The 23,945-nt window shown below is 38.9% G+C and overlaps 2 protein-coding genes across 2 annotated transcripts in view; one reads left to right on the forward strand and one right to left on the reverse strand.

Annotated features, from left to right (window-relative positions):
- Nucleotides 1-23,945, reverse strand: part of nhsl2 (NHS-like 2) — a 221,653-nt gene that overhangs the window by 134,182 nt on the left and 63,526 nt on the right. The window lies entirely within an intron of this gene.
- LOC119788610 (E3 ubiquitin-protein ligase TRIM21-like) lies at nt 15,800-17,811 on the forward strand. Its single transcript, XM_038293138.1, has one exon. The coding sequence runs from the start codon at nt 15,956-15,958 to the stop codon at nt 17,657-17,659; it is 1,704 nt and encodes a 567-aa protein (XP_038149066.1). The 5' UTR covers nt 15,800-15,955; the 3' UTR covers nt 17,660-17,811.

A 23,945-nucleotide genomic window follows, 5' to 3' on the forward strand; every position in this document is an offset into this window, starting at 1 on the left:
CCAGGAAATATGCCCTCCACCAAGGGAAGAGGAAAGACGGCCCTGAGGAAATATCCCAGCTGCTGCAATGATAAAGCCCCAAGAAGCCACGGGAAAGAGCCCACGGGCTCCGCTGGCAGCCACCCTGAAGTGGAACCAGCCATGGGACAAGAGGCCCCAGGAGTGCCCCACTCCCTTGCCGGAGCCCCAATCGGGCCCTGCGTGGGCAGGCTGATCTCAGAAATAAACTCATAATCTAGACCATCAAGGAATTCAAAAATGGAAATAAGGAGCAGAGTCATTGGTATCTGTCAGCTTGGAAAGGGATTTCAAAAGCGTTTTCCTAAAACATTAGAAAATGCAAGTGAACCACATACAATTGGGCAAACATGTAACAGTGGTGAACCTACCCAAATATAGGACGCTTATTGGAGAATCCAGAGTGTGACTAAACATGAAGAGTGAGATGATACCAAAAGAAAAACATCTTGAAGATCTAAAAAAAAATCTTCAATGGAAAATATTCTGAGAACCGATAAGATAAAAACTAATGTTTTGGAAGGTGAACTTTGACTTAGGACACCAATCCTTTCTCAACTTGTAATTTCAATAAATTAACTCATTATTTAAAAAGGATCCTCCCGCATTGAGCCTTTATCTGATCATTAAAAAAAACTGTGTTTAATGAACACAGAAAGCATCGGTAACTCACAGAACCTCATCCATTTTTCTACTGCTTTTCTTCTGCTCCAAAATCAATATTTTCTAAAGAATAGGTAAAAAGTAAGCTACCTTTGATTAATTAAGTATATAAATATATTCAGAAAAGACTGTGAATTGATTATTTTCCTTCTCACACTAGGCTATCCTCAATCTTCTAATCACTCTACATATTAGAGATCACAGCAGTGTTGCTGAGTATTTAGTAAATATTAATATCCCATTTGATATAAACATCTATGCCTCTTAGTATCAAGTTCGTGCAGCATTTGGAAGTTTAGTTTGATCTATTGTTCCCTTTGCCAACCCCACGCTGTTCTCACACATTCCTCCAGACCAGAGAAAATCATTTAAATCCCTGAAGAGCAGATAACCCAATACTGCGGCACACAGTGGAAAGAAACCAGGGATAACATGCGATAAGCTGGACTCTGCTAAAAGAGGAAAATATCATTTGGGGAAGCAGTTTTAAACTGCTTATTTAGTTTTAAGACAGAGGCTACCAACTTTATACAGCTATTAATGAAGGTTTAACTCTGAGTCAAAGGTAACAATGCTCCACATTCATCAATTGTCAGATTGAAGTAACAACATTGCACAGCGTAATTATGTTTGCATAGACTCACAGCATAATAAATGGTAATTATACATTTATTTTCTCTAGGGGATTAAACTTTAGGGGATTTTGGACTTGGCCTGAAAATTTGAACAAGCAATTTGAATTTCTGAAATTTACAACTATATGGACAGCTCAGTGCGGAAAAATTCTATTCAATTTAGTTTATTTATATAGCGGTGTTGTGATTCTATAGTTAAATTCTATTCCCAGCCCGCTGGGAATTTATGTTTCTGATACTTTAAGATGTTTATTGCCCTCCCCTGTAGGGGTGGTAAAATATCTTATTTAATCAGATATTATTTCAGCTGTTATATACTGTTTATGACACACAGTCCTACTAACTGTGTGTTAGAACAATAAATGAAAGAGTGATTCGAGCACTAATCATGGTCAAACAGTTATTTCTGCACATACATGGAATAAATTCACCACAACTTCTGTTCAAAATATAAGATTTTATTAACAAAAATCATTCAGCTCCACGTCAAACATATTTCAGTTTAACACTCTCAACTAAGACTAGTAAAACTCAACTAAACTAAACTAATTACTATGTACAAAGAGGAAGGGGAAAACGGTTGAAAAACATATTACAGTTTAAGATGGATTCTGTGTTTGAAACCAAAGTTTATCTGGAAGAATTTGGGATGTGATCAAATTAGCTTTTCACTAATTTTAAGGACATTGGAATGTTTTCAGACCAATTCACAATGCAAATCCATGAGGTGAATAAAACATTATTTGGCCAAATAATGTTCTATTGAATGATTTGCTTAATCAAGAACCAATAACCTTTAGCTAAATGATTCTTTACCCTCTTTGAAATAGCTAGCAGCGAATAGACATCAGGATTCCACTAAATGACTCTTGGTAAGACTTGGTATTGGAAATGTAATGAGCATCTGAGGAACACATGAACACTAATGTTACATCAGTGTTTAAATCCTTAGTGAATAAAGCTTGTCTAAGCTTTAGCAACAGCTCAACACATATTCCTGTAGCATAGCGTAGCATGCAGTCCATTCTTTAGCATCAATTGTCTTTACTCCGCAGTAAACACACGATATGATTAGCATCATCAAAAGACACATTGCTTGTTCTGTCCCTAATCATGCCAGACCTGCAAACCTTTTTCCATGTCCGTTTGGAAAGCTTGAGTTTCATCCAGTTTTGCAGCTCTGCAGTCAGGGACTCATTGTCTCAGTCTCACAGCAGGGGTCCTCTCAGTCTCACACCAGGGCATGCTCCTCATCCAGTTTGGCTCTGTAAGTTCTGAAACTCATGAGAAATGTGTTGCAAAAGTTCTTTTTGCAGCAGTTAGGTTCTGAAGAGTTCTGACTCATCCTTGATGGTTCTGGGGATCTGGTTTCCCTGGGGCCTGCATCTCCACTGTGGGCCACAGTGGGCCCCAGCTTTGAGAGCAGGAGCAAAAGCAGGCTGGATCAGACGAGGGAGAAAAGGAAAAGGCAAAAGAGAAAGAATCCTGTGTGCTCTGTGGTTTTGTTCTGCCCTCACAGAGGGGGGTAGGTTTTCACACCTCTGTGACTTCCATGTGACTGCTTTGGCTGAAAAAGGGGGGCTGCTGAAGTCCCCCAGCTGTTATTCACCAAAGCTGCGTTTTCTTCTCTGGTCATCCTATCAGGATGAAATATGGACACTGGTTCCCACTGTCCAAAAAGTATGATCATGGCAAATGGCATAACATTCCCCCTTTTTGATCTGGAAATAAAAGATGCAGTTCTTTGTTTTCAGATCAACAAATAAGTCCATAAAGCCATGATAACTGGAGCGGTGATGAGTCAGGTTCCTGTTGGCAGGAAGAAAGTTCATTTAGGGTTCATATCTTCTCCAGTGTTTGTCCCTGGAGGATTTGTTGCAGGTCTGGCAGAAGATGACCCTATCTTATCATAAAACAGTTCATTTTCTCCTGAGGTTTTGCGTCTGGTTGAAGCAGGTCTGGCAGGAAAGTCTGACCCTGATACACAAATATATACATTCCAAACAAAATTTCCTAACACCTTCATGATGCTGTTGTTCAACCTTCATCATTTCTCAAGTTGTGAAACAAAAGAAAGAAAGGATAAAACAGGTTAAAGTATGTTAGAAATTATCAGCAACTATCATACTCTTGGATATGATAAGTTTTACCATTAGCTTGGAATTGTGGTACCTTGTGATTGGTCAGAGAAGCCAGTAGCTCTGTAAGAACTGTTTTGCAGATCTGTTCTAAGTTTTCTTTTGTTGTTGTTTCTGTAGCTTGTTGATACCCCCCTTTACCAGTGTAAACCTTTGATTTTGCACTGTGATGTGAAGGTTTATGACCTTTATCTGGGGGTTCAGGTTTTCGTTCTTTCAAGTCATTAATTCCTTCATCTTGGTGAACCATTGGGGAAGTGAATCTGTGTCTGTTTCTGGTCCTGTTCTTTGTTTGAAGGTTAAAGACTCTAAGCTTGCTTTGGAATCTATCTGATTTGAGACTTATTTCCCAAACAAGCTGAGCATATCTGCGAGTTTCCTGCATAGAAAGGTTTTCTATCCTGCAATGCATTGCTACATCATATCGTACACTTTTATGTAGATTTTGGATGAACAATGCTTTAAATGTGTGATCTTCTTCGTCAATATCTGGAGAACTGCAGCCCTCAAAATAAACCTGTCTCAAGCGAAAGTAATATTCTCTGGGTGTTTCATGTTCTCCTTGGAGAACTAAAGATGCCTCAAGCGTTGCTAACGCCGGATCTCTGTAACCAGAATATTCTTCTCTTAAGGTTTGACAAAGAGCTGAATAACTTTCTCTGATTTTTGGAGGAAGAGATTTTATGAAAACATGGACGCTTCTAGCTGTTGTTTTCCAAATCAGCTTCAATTTCTCACGAGAAGAAGGAAATGGCAAGTCTTTTAGACAGTGCTCAACTTCTTGCAGATAATCAGCTATGTTGGAGTGTTGATTTTCTGGGTCAAAAATATCAATGTCTTTGGCCAAGAATTCAATTTGTTGAATTCTATGGTCACTCGGTGGACCTGGCCCGTCAGGAAGCTGGTTCTGCTCATTAAGTGGTGGGGGGTTTTCAGCTAACCTTTGATGACACAAGGGAGACTGGTTCTCCTCAGAGTTTTTCAAGGTGTGAACTTTGGCACTTGATGCTCGGTCAGCAGAGTGTGAGACAGAGATTGGTTTGCATGGCTGTCCTTTGCAAAATTTTAAACTGCTTGAGTTTACCAAGTGATCTACTTGTTTCTCTCTGTCTGCGACACTACTTTGACTTTGAACACCTTCAGATCTATTTAGTGTTAACTCAGAGTTTAGAGACTTTGTATCTGCTTCAGGAACTGTTCTCCTTTTGACTGGGGTGACCTCCTGCTGATTCAAAGTCTGCTTGCTTTGTTTATTGCATAGCTCCACCACGAGGGGGGTCACTGTTTGTTCTGAGGCATGGTCAGTCTGGCCACATGGGTCTTTGATCTTGTCAGCTCCTGACAATAAAATGTTTGCAGCACTTACTCTGTGGCAGATCATCTGATATTTGGCTTCTAACTCAGAGTACTGTTTAGCTTTTATTTGGGATTTAAGCTGATAAAGAAGCGTGAGCTCACAGAGTACATCTGTTATCAGAAAGTTTCCATTTGGGTTTTGAATTAAGTTAATTAATTCTTGAATCTTTTCTTCACATAGGCTGAGGTTAAAATTGTTTAGGTTATCCTGCTTTTCTGGAGATAAGTGGATAAGCTTTGCAACAATTTGTTTCTGTTTCTCTATGCCTATGGATTCAATGGTGCGCCCAGAATTGAGGATGCTTGGATCCATTTTCAGCTGATGGCACAAAAACACAAGTTATGAAGAAATTTCAAAAGAACACAATCCAGTCAGTACCCACTATACTTGTATATTTACATATACATATTGTAAGGACTTATTTTTATGTGTGTAGAAATGGGTCACGGATTATCTTTAAACCTGTGATATCAAAGAAACACTTTTCTTTCAGTGTTAGAAATGCTACACCTTGTTTAGGATTTACCAGCTATTTTAGCGCATGCTTCACCTGTCTTTGAGGATTTATAAGCAGTTTGGCGCAAAGCTTACCTTTTAAGGACTTACAAGCAATTTTGCTTATGCTTCACCCTTTTCTGTGATATCAAAGAAACACTTTTCTTTCAGCGTTAAAAATGCTATACCTTGTTTTAGGATTTATTAGCTATTTTAGCGCATGCTTTACCTGTCTTGGAGGATTTATAAGCAGTTTGGCGCAAAGCTTACCTTTTTAAGGATTTACTAGCAAATTAGCTTATGATTCACCTTTCTTTAAGGGATTTTAAGCAATTTAATTTGAATCCATCCCCTTTCGGTTGGGTAGGATCACAGATTAACTTACGTTAAATCTGGCAACAAATCTTGTTCTACACAATATAAAATAAGTGTTTAGGAGTCTTATCAGACTAATAGACTAAGGGATTTAGGTTAAATTCCGAGGCATCTAACCTATTTTGGACTGGAGGTGACTTTGAAATAGCATAACTTGGGAGTTTTCATTTTTGGGATGTGGTTATAGAAACCACAAATGGCAGCATCTAGTTATAGATGTGCATAAATTTTGGTCGAACGATAAGATTAACTTGGGTGTTAAATCTTTTAGTTTTAGTTGGACCAAAGTGATCAGATTGATTTGAATCATCTGAGTTTTGCTTTGAAGTAAGGTTGGTTATCACTAGCTGAAGAGATATTTTGGAGTTATTAGATTTAGTTACATTTTCTATATTTTGATTCTCCAAGAATGTCAAAGGTTATATTTTCTTCTCATATAAGCTAAGACATTTAGTATTGGATTCTTAAGTTGTGAGTTTAAGATTTCATTATTGAGTGGTGAGAGCTGATGTTAATGCTTTCACACGGTTTTCAATAATGGCTCTAAGTTTATTCTCATATATGTGCAGAATGACTGTTATATTCGATGACCACCAAACTGAGACACCAATTAAATGTTACATTCAATGAGCCCAGTCGCATGGGATGCTAAATAAATGTTACAATTAATGGGCCCAGCAATCAGGGACGCCATATTTATGTTGTGATTCTATAGTTAAATTCTATTCCCAGCCCGCTGGGAATTTATGTTTCTGATACTTTAAGATGTTTATTGCCCTCCCCTGTAGGGGTGGTAAAATATCTTATTTAATCAGATATTATTTCAGCTGTTATATACTGTTTATGACACACAGTCCTACTAACTGTGTGTTAGAACAATAAATGAAAGAGTGATTCGAGCACTAATCATGGTCAAACAGTTATTTCTGCACATACATGGAATAAATTCACCACAACTTCTGTTCAAAATATAAGATTTTATTAACAAAAATCATTCAGCTCCACGTCAAACATATTTCAGTTTAACACTCTCAACTAAGACTAGTAAAACTCAACTAAACTAAACTAACTACTATGTACAAAGAGGAAGGGGAAGACGGTTGAAAACCATATTACAGTTTAAGATGGATTCTGTGTTTGAAACCAAAGTTTATCTGGAAGAATTTGGGATGTGATCAAATTAGCTTTTCACTAATTTTAAGGACATTGGAATGTTTTCAGACCAATTCACAATGCAAATCCATGAGGTGAATAAAACATTATTTGGCCAAATAATGTTCTATTGAATGATTTGCTTAATCAAGAACCAATAACCTTTAGCTAAATGATTCTTTACCCTCTTTAAAGTAGCTAGCAGCGAATAGACATCAGGATTCCACTAAATGACTCTTGGTAAGACTTGGTATTGGAAATGTAATGAGCATCTGAGGAACACATGAACACTAATGTTACATCAGTGTTTAAATCCTTAGTGAATAAAGCTTGTCTAAGCTTTAGCAACAGCTCAACACATATTCCTGTAGCATAGCGTAGCATGCAGTCCATTCTTTAGCATCAATTGTCTTTACTCCGCAGTAAACACACGATATGATTAGCATCATCAAAAGACACATTGCTTGTTCTGTCCCTAATCATGCCAGACCTGCAAACCTTTTTCCATGTCCGTTTGGAAAGCTTGAGTTTCATCCAGTTTTGCAGCTCTGCAGTCAGGGACTCATTGTCTCAGTCTCACAGCAGGGGTCCTCTCAGTCTCACACCAGGGCATGCTCCTCATCCAGTTTGGCTCTGTAAGTTCTGAAACTCATGAGAAATGTGTTGCAAAAGTTCTGTTTGCAGCAGTTAGGTTCTGAAGAGTTCTGACTCATCCTTGATGGTTCTGGGGATCTGGTTTCCCTGGGGCCTGCATCTCCACTGTGGGCCACAGTGGGCCCCAGCTTTGAGAGCAGGAGCAAAAGCAGGCTGGATCAGACGAGGGAGAAAAAGAAAAGGCAAAAGAGAAAGAATCCTGTGTGCTCTGTGGTTTTGTTCTGCCCTCACAGAGGGGGGTAGGTTTTCACACCTCTGTGACTTCCATGTGACTGCTTTGGCTGAAAAAGGGGGGCTGCTGAAGTCCCCCAGCTGTTATTCACCAAAGCTGCGTTTTCTTCTCTGGTCATCCTATCAGGATGAAATATGGACACTGGTTCCCACTGTCCAAAAAGTATGATCATGGCAAATGGCATAACAGCGGCAATTCACACATGTCATCTAGAGGCACTTTACAGAGACAAGTCAACCAGATAATACAATCAGATTGGTTTGAAGTTTTCGATCTAAGGAAAACCAGTTGATTGCATCGACTTATTGACTCGAAGGAAATCCCTCAACATGGGAAAAACATGGCTGACTAGCGCCAGCTCCTAGCGGGGTGGGTTCACAAATATAAACACCTAGAGCAGGGGTGGTGAATTCCAATTCCTGAGGCCCAGCATTCTGCAACTTTTAGGGTACGTTCACACTGCAGGCCTTGATGCTCAATTCCGATTTTTTATATGCGACTTGTATGTGATCTCCAGTGTGAACTGCAGTCATACAACGCAAGTGTCCCGCATGCGCAGTAGAGGACGCAATGACGTCACAGGCCAGTGTGCTCTGTGTTTACGGAAGTAAAAATGGTGTTAGGATTCCAGTTTGTGTGGGTTGTTTTTTTGTGTTTTGCTCTCTCCACCACCAGGCGGTGCCCTGTCCTCTTTGGGCCTCCCTGCACACCTGCGGCTCGTTGGGTCATTAATAGAGGAGTACTTGAGCAGCGGGCTGTCACCACCTCGACGCCAGAGTGTTTGCCAGTATTGGGTACTCTAGCGAAACTGAGATTAGCAGAGTCTAACCTTAGTATTGTTTCTCTGAGTCTGAACTTGTTTCTTGTCTTTGTTCTTCAGCAGGAAGACTTCCTGTGTTACTGGATAAGCCTGGACCTTCTACCCCTGGAAGGATTTACTGAGTCTCACTGAGTAAGGGGAAAACCTCCGTTCAAATCCACTCCTGGAAAACCACATGACAGTCCGCTCCTTTACTCCTCGGGGTCCAACGTATGTCTGCCTGTCCGCTGTCCGACGGGTTCCCTCTTCTCTGGATTAAACCCCTACAAACTGGATCCAAGGATAAACCAAAAGCCCCCCAAAAGTGAGCGCCTCTCCAGCAAGTCTATTTTCCCACTGTCCCTGAACTGATCACTGTGATCTCCCCTTCAGAGTTTCCGGTTCTGGTTCACCAGTCCACTGAGTTCCAGCATTGTTTCCCCACAGAGTTTCAATCTCCATCATTGTTTGCTAACCTACAATAAACCTGTTAACTTGTACCCTTGGTCTCTGAGTGGTTCTTTGCATGTGGGTCAGATCTTTAAAGCCCATTATGACACATGGATGGTAGTGCCAGCGCGCATCTAGCGATCTTCTCCAACCATAAAAACTCAATCTTTTCAATATGGTTAAACATAAATACTGCTCTCTGCATCATCATCTTCCATGGTTGTTTTTTTTTTTGCCGCTTCTGCGTAGCAAGACACAGAATAGTGACCACTGTCGGGTATTAATGGCGTTCAGGTCGGATGAATGCGACCTGGCCGTTCAGACACATGTAGCATTTCAACAGATCAGATTCGTATCGGATTCAGGACCACATAGCCAAGCGGCCTGGGTCGCATTGGAAAAAATTGGATCTGTGTTCTTCAGACTGCAATGAAAAGATCAGATCCAGGTCGCATATGGGCCAAAAAATCGGATTTGCGTCACTTCAGGCTGCAATGTGAACGTAGCCTTGGACGTGCCTTTGGTTAAACACACCTGAATCAATTAATTAGATAATTGAGAGGACTCTGGAGGAACTGACAGAAGACTGAGGAGACAAAAGACACACCTGAATCAGGTGTGTTGGACTAAGGGTGTTTCTAAAAGTTGCAGGATACCCTCAGGAACTGGAATTACCAACCCCTGATCTAAATCTTATGATTTAGCCCATAATTATCCCTAAGACCAACAGACTGTGGACTGGAAAGAAATTACTGTCACTCTTGGATGATGCAAAAAGGTTTTAAAAATGTTGGAAAGGACTGTGTTTGCTTTCTCTATAGGTTCTGTGGTATTTCTCTTCCTGCCTGTCAGCACTTGGGTTCTATTTCTAAGAACAATTCATGTAACAACAGTCAATAAAAACAGCAGATGTGTCGTCTCTCAGTATCAGTCCTCTAGAAATACTGAAAGACTCCCTTAAAATCACCAGCTTTAGATCAATTAAAATCCATTATGAAGATGTATTTTACAAAAGTTTACATACATGATGGCAAAACCAAAAGTAAACTACAAGTAGACTAGAAAAAATACAGGTTAGCATCTGTCTCATGTCTTGGACCAATAGGAATACAAAATGATAACATCTGTTTGTTTAAGTCTAGAGGTTTTTCACAGATAAGTTTTACCATAAGTTTAAGAACTATTTTCTGTCTCTGTGGAAGTTTTCATAGGGTTGGAAATTAGTTGGTTTGGGGATGATGTTTAATCCCTAACTGTGAAATTGGCCCTGATCCCTTTAAGAGGCTCCGGAACAACCTGATGAGACACAAATCCACACTTAAATACAAAGTACCTCACGGAAGTGCTGCACCAAGAAAGAATAAAAGGATGGCGGCATCTTAAGAAAACCACTATGCTGAAACTGACACTGTAATTATAAGCTCAGGTTGTTACTTTTATCAACAGCAAACTCAGCAGAGACAGAACAATCACAAGACCAGCAGCGGTTTTCATACAACCCCAGATATAGAGGTATTACAGGAATTTCACATTCAGGAAATATATCACTACCTTCTAAAATATGCTTTAAATGATACAAAGTTACCTTCATCTCAACTGTTGCCAAAAAACACACAAAAAAACTCTTTAAAAGTGACAGTGTGAATCTTTTTCTTAAAGATCATATGATGAAATGTGCTGCTCTGACTGTAAATGCACTTACAAGCCTATAAAGTAACTATTGTTTGTAAGCTGCCCTCTGAATGCTACATTCACATACATGCAAGTGTTGAAAACCATAAAAAATTCAGCTTAAATTTAGGTACAATACATTTAGGGGACACAGCAAAAATGCAGAAAAGGTACTCTGGTAAAATCAGTGGTGGAAAGTAACAAAGTACATTTACTTGATTACTGTGGGGGGAGCTTAGTTACTTGTTCCTTTTGTCTTAGCTCAGCTTTGTAATCTGTTGTTGCTGTTTTTGGGTATTTTTTTATGCAATGTCAAAATGGCAGATATTTGACAATGCTGGGTCATTTGGAGACCAATTTGTTAGATATTTGCATGATGTTCCACAAATGTGAGAAACTCAGGGCAGATATTTGTAGTTTTTATTGTTGCCTTGTGGCCAAGTTATTAAGTAGGATGAGTCTCATATCCAAGCTGCAGTTTCTTTGTGGTAATAGATTCAACCTCGAACCTCTCTTCCATAGGCAAAGTACGGCAAGATTCAGTCCTGTTTTATTTGTGGTTTGTTTTTACATAAAAAAATAACAACCACAATAGCTTTTCTTATTTCTTTAGGCAATTTATACTGAAGTTCTTTACAGGTGGTGCAGAATTTGTAGCAGAGTTGCTCTAAGCATTAATACATGAACTGGTTTCTGAAAGTTACAAGGTTCTTTAGAATTACTCTGAAAGTTAGATAGAAATGTACTGATATTAGAAAATGTAGTTTGTTTTTTTGAATGCTTAAGTACTTTTAAATGCATGTGCTTATAGATAATTAAGTATTATTGAGTACTTTAATACTTTAAGTTGAGTTGATGTTTGACCAAGGACTACGAGTATCAATACTTTTACTCAAGCACTACTGTTGAGTACCTTGTCTACCACTGGGTAAGATTATCTATTTGTTTTACCCTTTTAAACACGCCCCACATATAGACCAGACCAACATCTCACTTCTGAATGACTGATAATTTGTTAGTATTTTTATTGATTTTAGTGTATACCTGGGTGCTACAGGAAAAGATATTGCTAATTAAAGAGATGATGTCATGAAATTGGTACTGATGACTGCCTGTTCCAAGCCATCAGTGCAAGATTATTCTTGTTCTCTTGTGTCAGCGGTAAGTGTTTTTTTTTTGAGTAACTGAGTTTTTTTTATTTTTATGACCTGATCCGTTCCACCAGTTTTTTAATAAATGCTTTTTGAGTAATCCTACTATCTCGCCTGAATACTAGTTCCTTAGGTCTGAGTCATGACAGGTGAAGAATATGGGTTTCCACAAAAGAGGCTTAAATTGTAAGGACACCGGACTTTTGCTCAGACGTTTTGACACTTATCCATGAGTCTTTGTTAATTCTATTGAATGTCATCAGAGCACACCATATGCACTGAGCTAACTGATTTCCTTCAACAGCGTCACTATTCCCGAAGTTCCCTCATGGTAAAATTGGGGCCCTCCAGTAAACTGTAAGAAATCTTTCTTTTTGAAGTTTCTTCTTTTAGAAGTCATGACTGTGTGCATGTTTTAACCATCAGGCTGTGAGATCTTAGATGAAAAGCAATAATTTGGCAGTGAAACAAAGCTTTCAGTGGGATGCAACCACCACCATGCCTAAATATTGGCTTAGCACTCTGACTTTACTTTTCTAACTATGAGGGTTTGAAGTATTCTACTTTTAGTTGTTTTTCCAATTGATCCCTGTCTCTTCTCAATAAACCTTTGCTCCATATAACATTTGCCTGCTCCAGCTGCAAAGCCAATAAACTGCTATTCTAGTGATTCAGCATCTTCAAGTTTTTTTTTAACTCATGGGTTATACTAATAAGTAAACTTTATATGATTGTGGAACATAGTAAAACTTCACCTTTGCACTGTAATTCAAAGGCAATATCAGATAATGGTTTGAACGCAGCAGATTTCATAACAGGGAAACATCAATCAATGTTCCAGTTCACTTAGAAGAATATTAAGAAAGCTTTGGTCTTTAGACCAAGAACAGTGAACATTACTGAGGACTTTTTCAAGCAGGTGTTTTCTTCAGCAACAAGGTGAGTCTCACAAACATAAACAGCTTTTGGTTCCTTAGATTGTGAAGTTTTAATATAAGAGGTTTTCTGATACTGAGATTTTGGCAAAATGATATTACATCTCTGGTTACAACACTTCATATTTTTTAGGAATTATTTAATTATTATTTTGTAGTTTACCCTATGGTCCCGTAAATCTGTAAACTCGTTTTTATTTTAAATGAAAGCCTAAAATTAGCTTTCTTAAAATTCTATTTCATGTTTTGAAATGGTTTTAAGCACCTCAAGCCAATCTGTTTTACCAGCTCTAAGATTTCTCTACTTCTAAATGCATTTATTAAGAACTTTATTTGAGCTGATTAATTTGGGTTTAAAACTTATCTTTTTGGATTTGTTTAATTTAACTGTATTTTTGCTTGTCTGTGTTTAGCACCTGACTAAAACAAATACTAGTATGTGTAAAACACTTTTTGGCAATAAGAATTTCTGATTTAATAGATTAGTGTAACAATTCTCCACCGGTATTCTTCAGAAGTATATGGAAAGGAAAAAATAAAATAGGTGCAATACTATAAAGTCCATATGTTTTACATATATATAAGTTATATAGTCACATGGTTCTAATTTGGATGGTATGGTGCCATTTATTCAATTGCAGTATCGCTAAAGATTCATAGAAATGATGTAAAGACTTTCACTCAATGATCTGAATTCGTTCCATGCAGAACAGCACACTTTACTGCCATATTGCATTTGGAGTTCGGGGGGGAACTCCAAACTCCAATGGTGGGGGCAAATACGTTTGTACATCGCAGCTCTTCGCATTTAATTGTAGCAGAGAATTTATTTTTTCACATTGTGTTGTTTCATTATATTGAATCTGGTTTTATTAATGAAACTAGACTTGGTCAAAACCAGTCAGTTTTTATTTTACTGAAATGACTGGGTGGGTAGATTTAACAGTAAACTTCCTCAAATAATATATAGTGATTGTTTATATTGGCCTGCTTGTGTCTTTAATGTAGTGATATTATCAATAACTTCTGTCAAATAAATCAAAGTTTTCAAAGTTTTACACAGGGAGTCTCATGCTACCACTCAGCACTGCCATTAATAAATCATCTGTTTCTGAAATGGTTTTACTAATAATACATCATAATCATAAATTCAACTTCATGGGAAGTTGAAATGACATAGTGGGTAGGATACATAATCTGTCTTGGCTTTGGATCTGTTTGATTTTTGTTTTTGAGTTTTCATTGGTTTTATTTCCATTTTTCTTTTTTGTATTTGCTATTCTAATTGTTTTTGGTTGTATTTTTTTTTTAAGATTCTTATGTATTTCTTGTTTACCCTGTGTTGTTGAGTAGCAAGTAACTGTGTTCCCAGTAAAAAGTTATGTTTGTGTTTTTACTTTACAAAGAGGACTGTGGCCAGAATGTTAGCAGATTAAAAGGGGAAAACCTGGAACCATAAAATAAATGATAACAGAGCAGAGCACGCCTTCATTGATATTGCATTTGAATGATCTTTAAAAAAAAAAAGATGTTAATGTGTAACGTTTAATCTTGTTTTCAATTTGATTCAAAGATGTCCATTTATGCAAAACTCTATCTATTTATCGCTTTATTATGTACACAATGTTTCCAGGAGGCTAAAATTGTCCAACTTGGCAAAATTACATAATTGAAAAAGTAGCTTTTGGGCAGGTGGCTATAGTGGCCTAGTTCTGCTTTGGTTCTTGTTCTTGTGCCATTTTTATGTTGTTTGCACTGATTTGTAAATGTCATGCTTCTTAGGTCTTTGGTTCTAAATTTGTGCTTTTGTTTTTCTGTAAATTCCTATTGTTCATAACTTTAGCCATATTGGTTCAGATTTATTACCTGGAGATATTTCAAGTTTACTTATCATTTTGTTCTTTTGTTCCCACCTTTTAGTTGGGAAATTTTCTGACATTGATTTTTGTATTAAGTGTTGATCTATCCATCCCTATGTCTTTTCCTTACATTTTATGTTTATACCCATTTCTTGCCTGACTGCTTTGATCCATTTGTCTTGCCTCTTTCACTTTAGCAGTACCTTCACTGGGATCTTTCCTTAGTTTACCTCTGGAGGTATTCTTCTTTTTTTATTGAGCTCATCAACTTAAGTGCAGTAAAAGACGATTTGTTTATGACCTCACTGGTGTTATAAGTGTAAATACTTGTTTATCTGGACACAATGTGAATACCGCACTTTTATAAACCAAAGTATATCTGCTGTAGAATAGACATGACTTGAAGAACCACTCAAAAGAATCTGTTTTTTAACTGTCATCAAGTACTAATCCTAACATTTAGTTAATTAATACAGTATTTTTAATCCAGGAAGAACACTGCTCATTTGCTCTGAAAATGTGTTTTATTAAATGCATTTCTTTCTGGTTTCTTGTCAGTGAGGAACATGGTTGCCTGCTGAATGCTGCCTGAAGACCAGGAATATATTTAAGAACATCTCTTCTATCACGCTGCCTTGTGCACACAACTTCTGCCAAAGCTGAATCACACAAGCATTTAATAGGCATGTCCTCTGTTAGTGTTCGGTAATGTAAGGAGAAACTCTAAAAATGCCCAGACTTCAGGATTGATCTATTAATTTCAGCAAGTCAACAACAATGGAGTCCAGCAGTACCAGAGACACCAGTGGTAGTAACGGCGAGGGAGTGGTATTCTGCGACGAATGCACTGAACAGAAACTGAAAGCAGTTAAGTCTTGTTTGGTGTGTCTCGCATCTTATTGTGAAGAACACCTAAAGCCTCACCTAACAAGTGCTGGCCTGAAGAGACATCAGCTGTTAGACCCTGTGGAGGATCTGGAGGCCAGGATATGTTCTGAACACAACAAACCCTTTGAGTTGTTCTGCAGAACAGACCAACGAACTGTCTGCATGTTCTGCATCCTTTTCGATCACAAGAACCACGACTACGTTCCTGTGAATGTCGAGGCTGGACAAAAGAAATTTGAGCTGAGAGAGACGGAAGTAACATTAAACCAGATGATTCAAGAGAGACGGGCAAAGATGGAGGGTCTCAAAACTGCAGATGCAGATCGTCAGGCAGCAGCTGGTCTGCAGGTCTTTGTAGATTTGAAGCAGATCTTTGAAAATGGTCTGGATCAACTCAGCAAGAACATTGAAATTAGCCAAACCAAAGTGGAGCAGCTAACTCAAAATTTTATTGCAGAGCTTGGACTGGAAGTGAAAGTGTTGATGCAGAGTAGCGCTAATGTGTACCAGCTCTTACTATCCAATGATCATGTTCATGTTCTGCAGACTTTCTCTTCTGTCAATAGAGTTCCAGCTGTGAAGGACTGGTCTGCTGTCAGTGTCCCATTGCCTTTGTATGAGAAGATGGTGAGAAAAGCTGTAGTAAAAACTGTGGGTCAGTTGCAGACTTTGTTTAGAAAACCTAAGATGAAACCCCATGAAGCAGAGCTACAGAAGAGGCAGAGTTGCAGCAGTACCAGTAGGACCTCCACCCTCACTTCCAATGAACATTTTTTTAGCCTTGGCAAATTGGAAAGAAACATCATCAGCAGAAGTAGTCAGATTCAGCATCAGGCTACCAGAGTTGTAGACATTTTGTGTGACGAATGCACCGAGCAGAAACTGAAAGCAGTTAAGTCTTGCTTGGTGTGTCTAACGTCCTACTGTGAAATGCACCTAAAGCCTCACCTGACGGCTGCTGGACTAAAGAGACATCAGTTGTTAGACCCTGTGGAGAACCTGAAGGCCAGGATATGCTCTGAACACAACAAACCCTTTGAGTTGTTCTGCAGAACAGACAACAAAACTGTCTGCATGTTCTGCATCCTTTTCAATCATAAAGAGCACAACTATGTTCCTCTGAGCCAAGAGTTTGAACTAAAGAGATCTGAGCTGAGAGGAACTGAAGGAGTATTGAAGCAGATGATTCAAGACAGACGTGCAAAACTACTGGATCTCAGGCACACATCGAAACTGAATAAAGAGGCTGCTGAGAGGCAGGCAGCAGATGCTCTTCAGGTCATCGAAGATTTGAAAAAGATCCTTGATCAGGGTCTGGATGAACTCTGCAAGAAAATTGAAATGAGCAAAACCGAAAAAGAGGAGCTAACTCAAGGGCTTATTGCTGAACTTGAAAAGGAAATACGAGTGTTGATGCAGAGTAGCTCTGATGTGCAACAGCTGTCAATTTCTGAAGATGATATTCATGTTCTGCAGACTTTCTTTTCCGTCAACATAATTCCAACCATGAAGAACTGGTCTGCAGTCAGTGTCCAACTGCCTTCCTATGAGGTGATGGTGAAAAAAGCTGTAGAGTCGGCTGAAAAAAAGATACAGACTACCTTTGGAAAAGCAAAGAATAACCTTCTGGAAGCAGAGATACAGAGAGCGCAGGGGTTTAAGGTGAATTTAACTCTGGATCCTCAAACAGCAGATCCTTGGCTAATCTTATCTAAAGACTGCAAACAAGTCCGTCTAGGTGATATTAAGAAATCTCTTCCAGGTGGGCCGAAGAGGTTCAATCCAGGAGGAGGAATCGTGGCAAAAGAGAGTTTCTGTTCAGGAAGATTCTTCTTTGAAGTCCAGGTGACTGGGATGGTGAGATATGATCTGGGAGTTGTTAATGAGTCGATCAACAGGATGAATAAAATCACAAAGAGCCAGGAGATTGGCCATTGGTTACTAAGTCTAAGGAGGGGAAGTGAGTACAAGGCTCGGGCAAGCCATGATATTCCTCTATGTGTTACCCCGAGCCCTCAGAGAATTGGGCTGTTTGTGGACTATGATGAAGGCTTAGTCTGTTTTTATGGTCTTGATAGTAAAGATCTCATCTACTCTTTCAATGGCTGCAGATTCACTGAGAGACTTTATCCATTCTTTAATCCGGGTAAAGGTTCCAGTAGCTCTGCCTCTCTTAAGATCTCTTGAGAGACTTAACAGAAAAAAGGATTTTTACTCTTTAGATCAAGGCATCTCAAAACACATTAGCCTTCAACCACGGACCTCCTTTGCAAACCCACAGACAACTCAAAATGTGCAAAGAAAACATGAACTTTTTAAAATTATTTTGTTAAGTATTTATTATTCAACACATTGTTTAGCATTAGAATAAACATATGTTAAACGTGTGTGCTGATTCTTAAAGTTTCTAGAAGACTTCACTATATTGTGATATTTTCCGTCAGCAGGCTCTGACATCGAGTTTAATGTTAAATTAAACAGTTTTAAGTTTTTCCACCATAATTGTTTGTTTTTTTTCATTTAATTCGCATAAATGTTACAGCTTTAAAGTAATGTCTGTATCACGAAGCACAGTCTAGTTTCTTTCAACATTGCAGTTTGTCCTGTTAACCAAAGAATTGGAAATCAAAAAGGAAGAATGTTGCCCCCTGTTTATTTGCTGCCTGGCAGTTATCCATTATAAGAACAATAAAGAAGCCTCCATCAATTAAAAACAAAATTAAAAAAAACAAACCACCGAGTCAAATAACATGATGGAATATGTACCTTTCTTGAAATCTTTATGCACAGCATTTTGAAATGTAGTAGCTTCCAGAGCGAACATACGTTTAAAATGGTTGACTACTAATTTTTCCAGCTTAAATGGGATAATATAATCATACCCGATACCTTCATTTTTTAAAGATAGGTGATGACTAGAAAAAAAAGAGTCTCATGCCGGAGCAGCCAGAGAAAACCTAGAAAAAACTCTGCTCAAAAAGGCCCCAGCAAAGCCTGAGAGTGAAACCTGGGACCTCATTGCTGTGAAGCAAGAGTGCTAACCACTATTCCCCAGTGCACCCTAATGGCTGGAGAGACCACTGGAAGAAAACCCATTAGGGACTGCAGAACACTTGAGAGTGCAGAGGTGGTTCACCTTCCAGAAGTAAGAAACCCTAAACACCCAGCCAGAGCTTCACTGTTATTGTGGTGACAGTGAAGTAATCGGGTGGATTGGTCCATTCCAAATCAAGGCTCAATCCATTTGAGAATATGTGGGAAAAATAGAAAAATAACATAATCAAATGCCCTCTGACCAATCAAGCAGCACTGTAGATGAATTTACATAGAGGTGGCATTAAGTCTTTGTTTCTACATGCCCAGTAGCGATAGAGAAAAAACACCAAATAATCATTTAAAGACCTGTAAATGCAGGAAAAAGTATTTACTCGGAGAACTAGGAAAACAAAAAAAATAAAACAACACTTTTTGCAAACCACATATTCTTATCCTTACACTTTCCAACTAAAGGGCTGGATATCCTCCTGCAGCAGTGTGTCTCAGATTTTTCATTAAAGCCCAATTTTTGAAGCATGGTCTGGTCTGTTATTCCATGCGTCAACAGAAAAGGGACAATGACGAACTAGCTGGGGGTCTAGATACAGCAGAGGCAGTGAGGAAGTGGAAAAACGCAAGGGGCAAGTTTGTGCGACAACGGAAGGACATGAGGGCGAAAAGGGCAGGGATCCAGGTGGAAAAAGGGTCCCAGCGTTCTCGCTCACCTCACTCTTTTAGCTGGTCAATCTTCACGAGTCGTTTTCCACAATGGCGGTCATACAAACAAAACAAGCCGGTAAGGTACCAAACAGGAAATACGCATAGTGTAGAGCAGATTTAGTTTTGATAAATCAGAGGCCTCCTGTCTGTGGCACTGTCTGCGATCACCTATAATTTTGGATAGGTGCAGCAGATTGCCTGCGGAGGGGCGGGGCATATCTGCATTGACCACGACACACAATTCCAGATGCAGTTTTTGAGTATAAATCAGCCTTAAGTAATATGTTATGATGCTATATCACATCAAACCCTACAAAAGTACATTATTGTTGAAAGGTGACTAAATGTCTATACAGAAATGAGATTTTCTCTATTCAATACAGCATTTAATTATAACCTTGACATCCAGGTGTGAAAATGCATGAACATAAAGTGGAACAAAAAGAGAAGGAAATTTTCCTTTCTCTATCAAATCCCACTTATTCCTCTCTATCCATGCGGCGGCCCATCTGACTAAGACAAAAACAAGCCTGGTCCTTCCTTTCATCACAACATGAAGGATTGTGGGGAGAACAAGATCCGACATGGTTAAGCAGAAACAGATGAGACTTTTAATGAAAAGGAAAGACAGCAGGGAAGCAGAGTTAGGAAGTAGGAATTAATAGGCCATTATCCCAGCTTCTGTGTCTTGCTTTAGACCAGGCATGACCAGAGAGTTAAAAACTAAGATAAAAAGAAGAATGGAAAATAAGAGACTGAGGAGTTTGTTTGTTTTTTTCCTTTAGGTAAATAAAGCCAAGAAAATGTGTAATAGGATGGCAGGAAAGAAAACAAGTTTCGAAGAGAAGCCGTCATCTTTTCACTCCAACGTATCGCTTCGCCTCTCACTCATGTGGGCAGACGCTGTAGAGGTAAAGTTCAAAGGGAAACATCCATCCATCCATTTTCTATCACGCTTATCCCAAGTGGGGTGCTGGTGCCCATTTCCAGCTGTTTAGGGGCTAGAGGCAGGGTACACCCTGGACAGGTCACCAGTCCATCGCACGGCAACATAGAGACAAACAATCATTCACACATCTAAGGACAATTTAGAGAAACCAATTAACCTCACTGTGGGAGGAAGTCAGAGTACCCTGAGAGAACCCCCCCCTTCTTCAGGGAGAACATGCAAACTTCACGCAGAAAGAGCCAGGCTGGGAATCGAACCCGGATCTTTTTGCTGCAAGCCACTGCGTGACTGAGCAGCCTTTAAAGGGAAACAGTTATATCAAAATTTGTTTCAAATCTAAAAAAGATGGGAAAATCAAATTTAGATAAATATTGCTTTACAGTAATGACAGTCTGATTGAAGAAATACTAAATGCTTCTTCCTCAGCTTCACAAAACAGGAGTTCCAATATAAATATGATAAGATCCGTCCGATTAGAGCGGGCTAATGTGAAGCTGTTGCCTACAAAATAATGAGACAGTTCTTTGGAAACAATAAGAGAGCGTCATGTAGAAGGAGAATCAGTGTCCACCAGGATACAACACAACAATATCAGATGATTCATCAAGCCTTTCATATAAAAAAATTTTTTTTTTATTGAAATAAGGGATTTTCTTCTTGAATTGGAGAGGTAAGTGAAACACTTTGCCAATTGGAAAAAGACAATTTACATTTAAAATAAGAAAAAAAGTTGCCGTTAATTTAAGTGCATACTATCTAATTATCTTATTTTAGGGTAAATATACTCATTCCATTGGTAAATCACCTTATTTAAGTCGGGCATAAACTGTACCATATTTCAATCATTGGACAGAGCTACAGCTCAAACTATAGACGAAACCGCAGAGTTTAAAAGTTCACAGCTCACATGCATGTTTTCACACTGTGCGGCCTGACGCTCTGATGCGACCTTACGTTGGTCGGCTGAATTTCAGTCATGTTTGATTTTCTGACCTTCAATTCCTGATCGGGAGATAGTCGTGAGAGGCTAATTGCCTCTGGATACCCCCTGTACACTACACAATGCACCATCTGGCTACAAGTCGGTCGATCGAAACGTTCTCACATGACTGGAAAATCAGGCCGAAATGTACAAAAATAAAATAAATCACAGTGTATGCCTGGCTTTACCTTCTCAAATTAAGTATGAATACTATTTACCTTTAATTTAAGAATTTTCTACTTATTTCTAGATGTTTTTTTTCTGTTATATTGTGATCAGGACTTTTAAGCTTAACGCCTGTAAAGGCACTGACTGTGTTTGGTTGTTTTTTTTTGTCATTGACTCAGTTAAACTTCCTCCATTTCCCTTTTGTTTCCTCTCCTTCTTTTCTAATCCACCGTTCTGCTCTAAGCTATAAAAAAAATAAAAGTTGCATTTTTTATTTGACTTTATTCTATTTTTAAATAGCTTCCCCTCATAGTTTCCTCTCCCGCTGGGAGCCCCTTATAATCCCCACCCTTCTCCAAACTGCAGCCCACTCCCCCCATCTTCATTATCCCACCCTCCTTGCAAACACTTCAGATGCCTGAAGGATGAACATACTCCCACACAGATGCAAGGAAACTCCATCTTAACATACCCGCAGTGACACACACACACTCTGCTTCTTTACACACACTTCTTAGAGGAAGCTGAGGGCTTCCAAAGCTTCATCCCGCAACGGATAATGAAGCCAAGGAGAGCAGCCGCACTATTATCCCTAAAAGGAGTGGAAAGAAGGAAGGAGGAGACCAGCTCCTCTTATTACTCCATCAATTCATCTCAGACTTTCTACTTTCTGTGCTTCAGATTCAATAAAGGTTCATCTTTCTGCTTTAGAGAGAAAACAGAGAAAGTTCCAGTTTGACTGTAAGAGAGGGAATCAAACCTCTCAGCTTGATGTTGGATTCAACAGCTTAATCATCAAATCGTTTCCTGAAGCTGAGAGCTGGAGGGAGTATCAGCCCAAGAGTGTTTGGCAGCTCTATTGGTCTAAATAGGAGAAAATGTTTGACAAAACAGCTCAGCAAGGAGCCCTATTCAGACACACAAATGTTAATCAGCAGGTGGTAAAGCACGCATGCTATTCACTGAAAGAAATTAAAGATGCATTTAAATGTAAGAGTAGAAAATCTACAGCCTTATTTAAGATGATGGAGCTGCATTTGGACTGAGGAACACGTAGGGCAGGTAGGATCCATTTACTTTAGAGCCACATGGGTTTAAAAATAAAAATATCATATATGTGAAAATCTTGTGGTGTTAGATTTTAAAGCCTGATCCAGGTAAACTGTGGGACCGTTGCTTCACACACACACTGCAGCTCCACAGCAGCCACATCACGTTCGGTGTGAGCCGGGGGTAAATGGTTAGTTCCCATTTTCAGCCTCTATGATCATGCAATAACTTTTTCTTTATTACACCTCTGCCATGCCAAATAGTCCCCCTCTCTCACCTGCGAATCTCAGGCTGAATGGAGGTTTGAAGGCCCCAAAATGCAGAGATGGAAGCTGAAGTGGTTTAATATCCAAAGGGGCAACAGAAACAAAAGTCTAAAAACAGGAGGTGTATATACGGGAGACAGAAACCTTGGGAGGAATAATTAGCAGAAGAGGAACAGGTGTGGGCAGAAGAATGTAGAAAGGAGCTAGGGGAAGGACACGGACACAAGAGGGCAACAGATTGTAAACCAGAAATACATAAGAACTAGGGGTGGGTATTGGCAAAGAAGTCATGATTCGATTCGAATCACGATTCACATGCCACGATGCGATTCTATCACGATACATCACAATACTTGAAGTATTGCGATGCGTTGCAATGCATTGCGATATTTTCACTGAACACTGTAAGAAAAAGATACAGCCCTTACCAGTGGCTGACTGGCTGTGCTTGATCTGGATCGTGTCTTCAATTGATACATAACTGAAAGCAACTGAATTCATAACATAGCTGTATTTATTGAAATGACTTTTTGAGGTGTTGCCATGAAAACAAATACTGGACAGAAATATTACTATTACTGGTGTGGACACACTGACAAAAAGATCTTAGGATTCATCAAACTTAAAATAACAAAATAAGGATAGTCAGTGTCGTTTACATGGCCTCAGTGGTCCTTGTGCAAATTACGTGCATCATATCAATTAAATTTTTAACTTCTTTGTTTTTAAAGCCAAAATGGATCCAAGCGGGGTGAATTTTCTCAGTCTCCTTCATATTTTGTTTACGAATGACTCGTCTCAGTATCCCGCGGCATGCTTGTGACACAAAGCAGCAGGTATCAACACATCCGCAGCAACATCTGCTGGACTGGAAGTTGTATTCCACTTGGTTTGGCTGATGTGCGCCAACAATTCATGTATTTTATTTGTTATTTTTTTTTTTTTTATAATCGATTCTTGCCTTCAAGAACCGATGCAGTAGATCACAAAAATTAGAATCGAGATGCATCGATATGACGATTATTTTGCACACCCTTAAGAACTCAAATACAACCAGAAAACAACTCAAAATGGAAATGAAACCAATAAAACTCAAAATGAAAACAAACAGAACCAAAACCATTACAGAGAATGGTCACTATATACTCAGTTCTCTGCTGTTTAATAAAGTTTTGCCTTGTCATCCTTTATCCGCTATTATAAACTCAGACCCACTCTGAGTTCTTAAAGGCTTGTGAACAAATCACTAATATGTCAATTGAAACATTAGAATAGTCAATAAATATATAAAGAAAGTTAGAG

Source organism: Cyprinodon tularosa, unplaced genomic scaffold, assembly GCF_016077235.1.
Source record: "Cyprinodon tularosa strain WSP-4 unplaced genomic scaffold, ASM1607723v1 ctg321, whole genome shotgun sequence".
Classification (NCBI taxonomy): domain Eukaryota; kingdom Metazoa; phylum Chordata; class Actinopteri; order Cyprinodontiformes; family Cyprinodontidae; genus Cyprinodon; species Cyprinodon tularosa.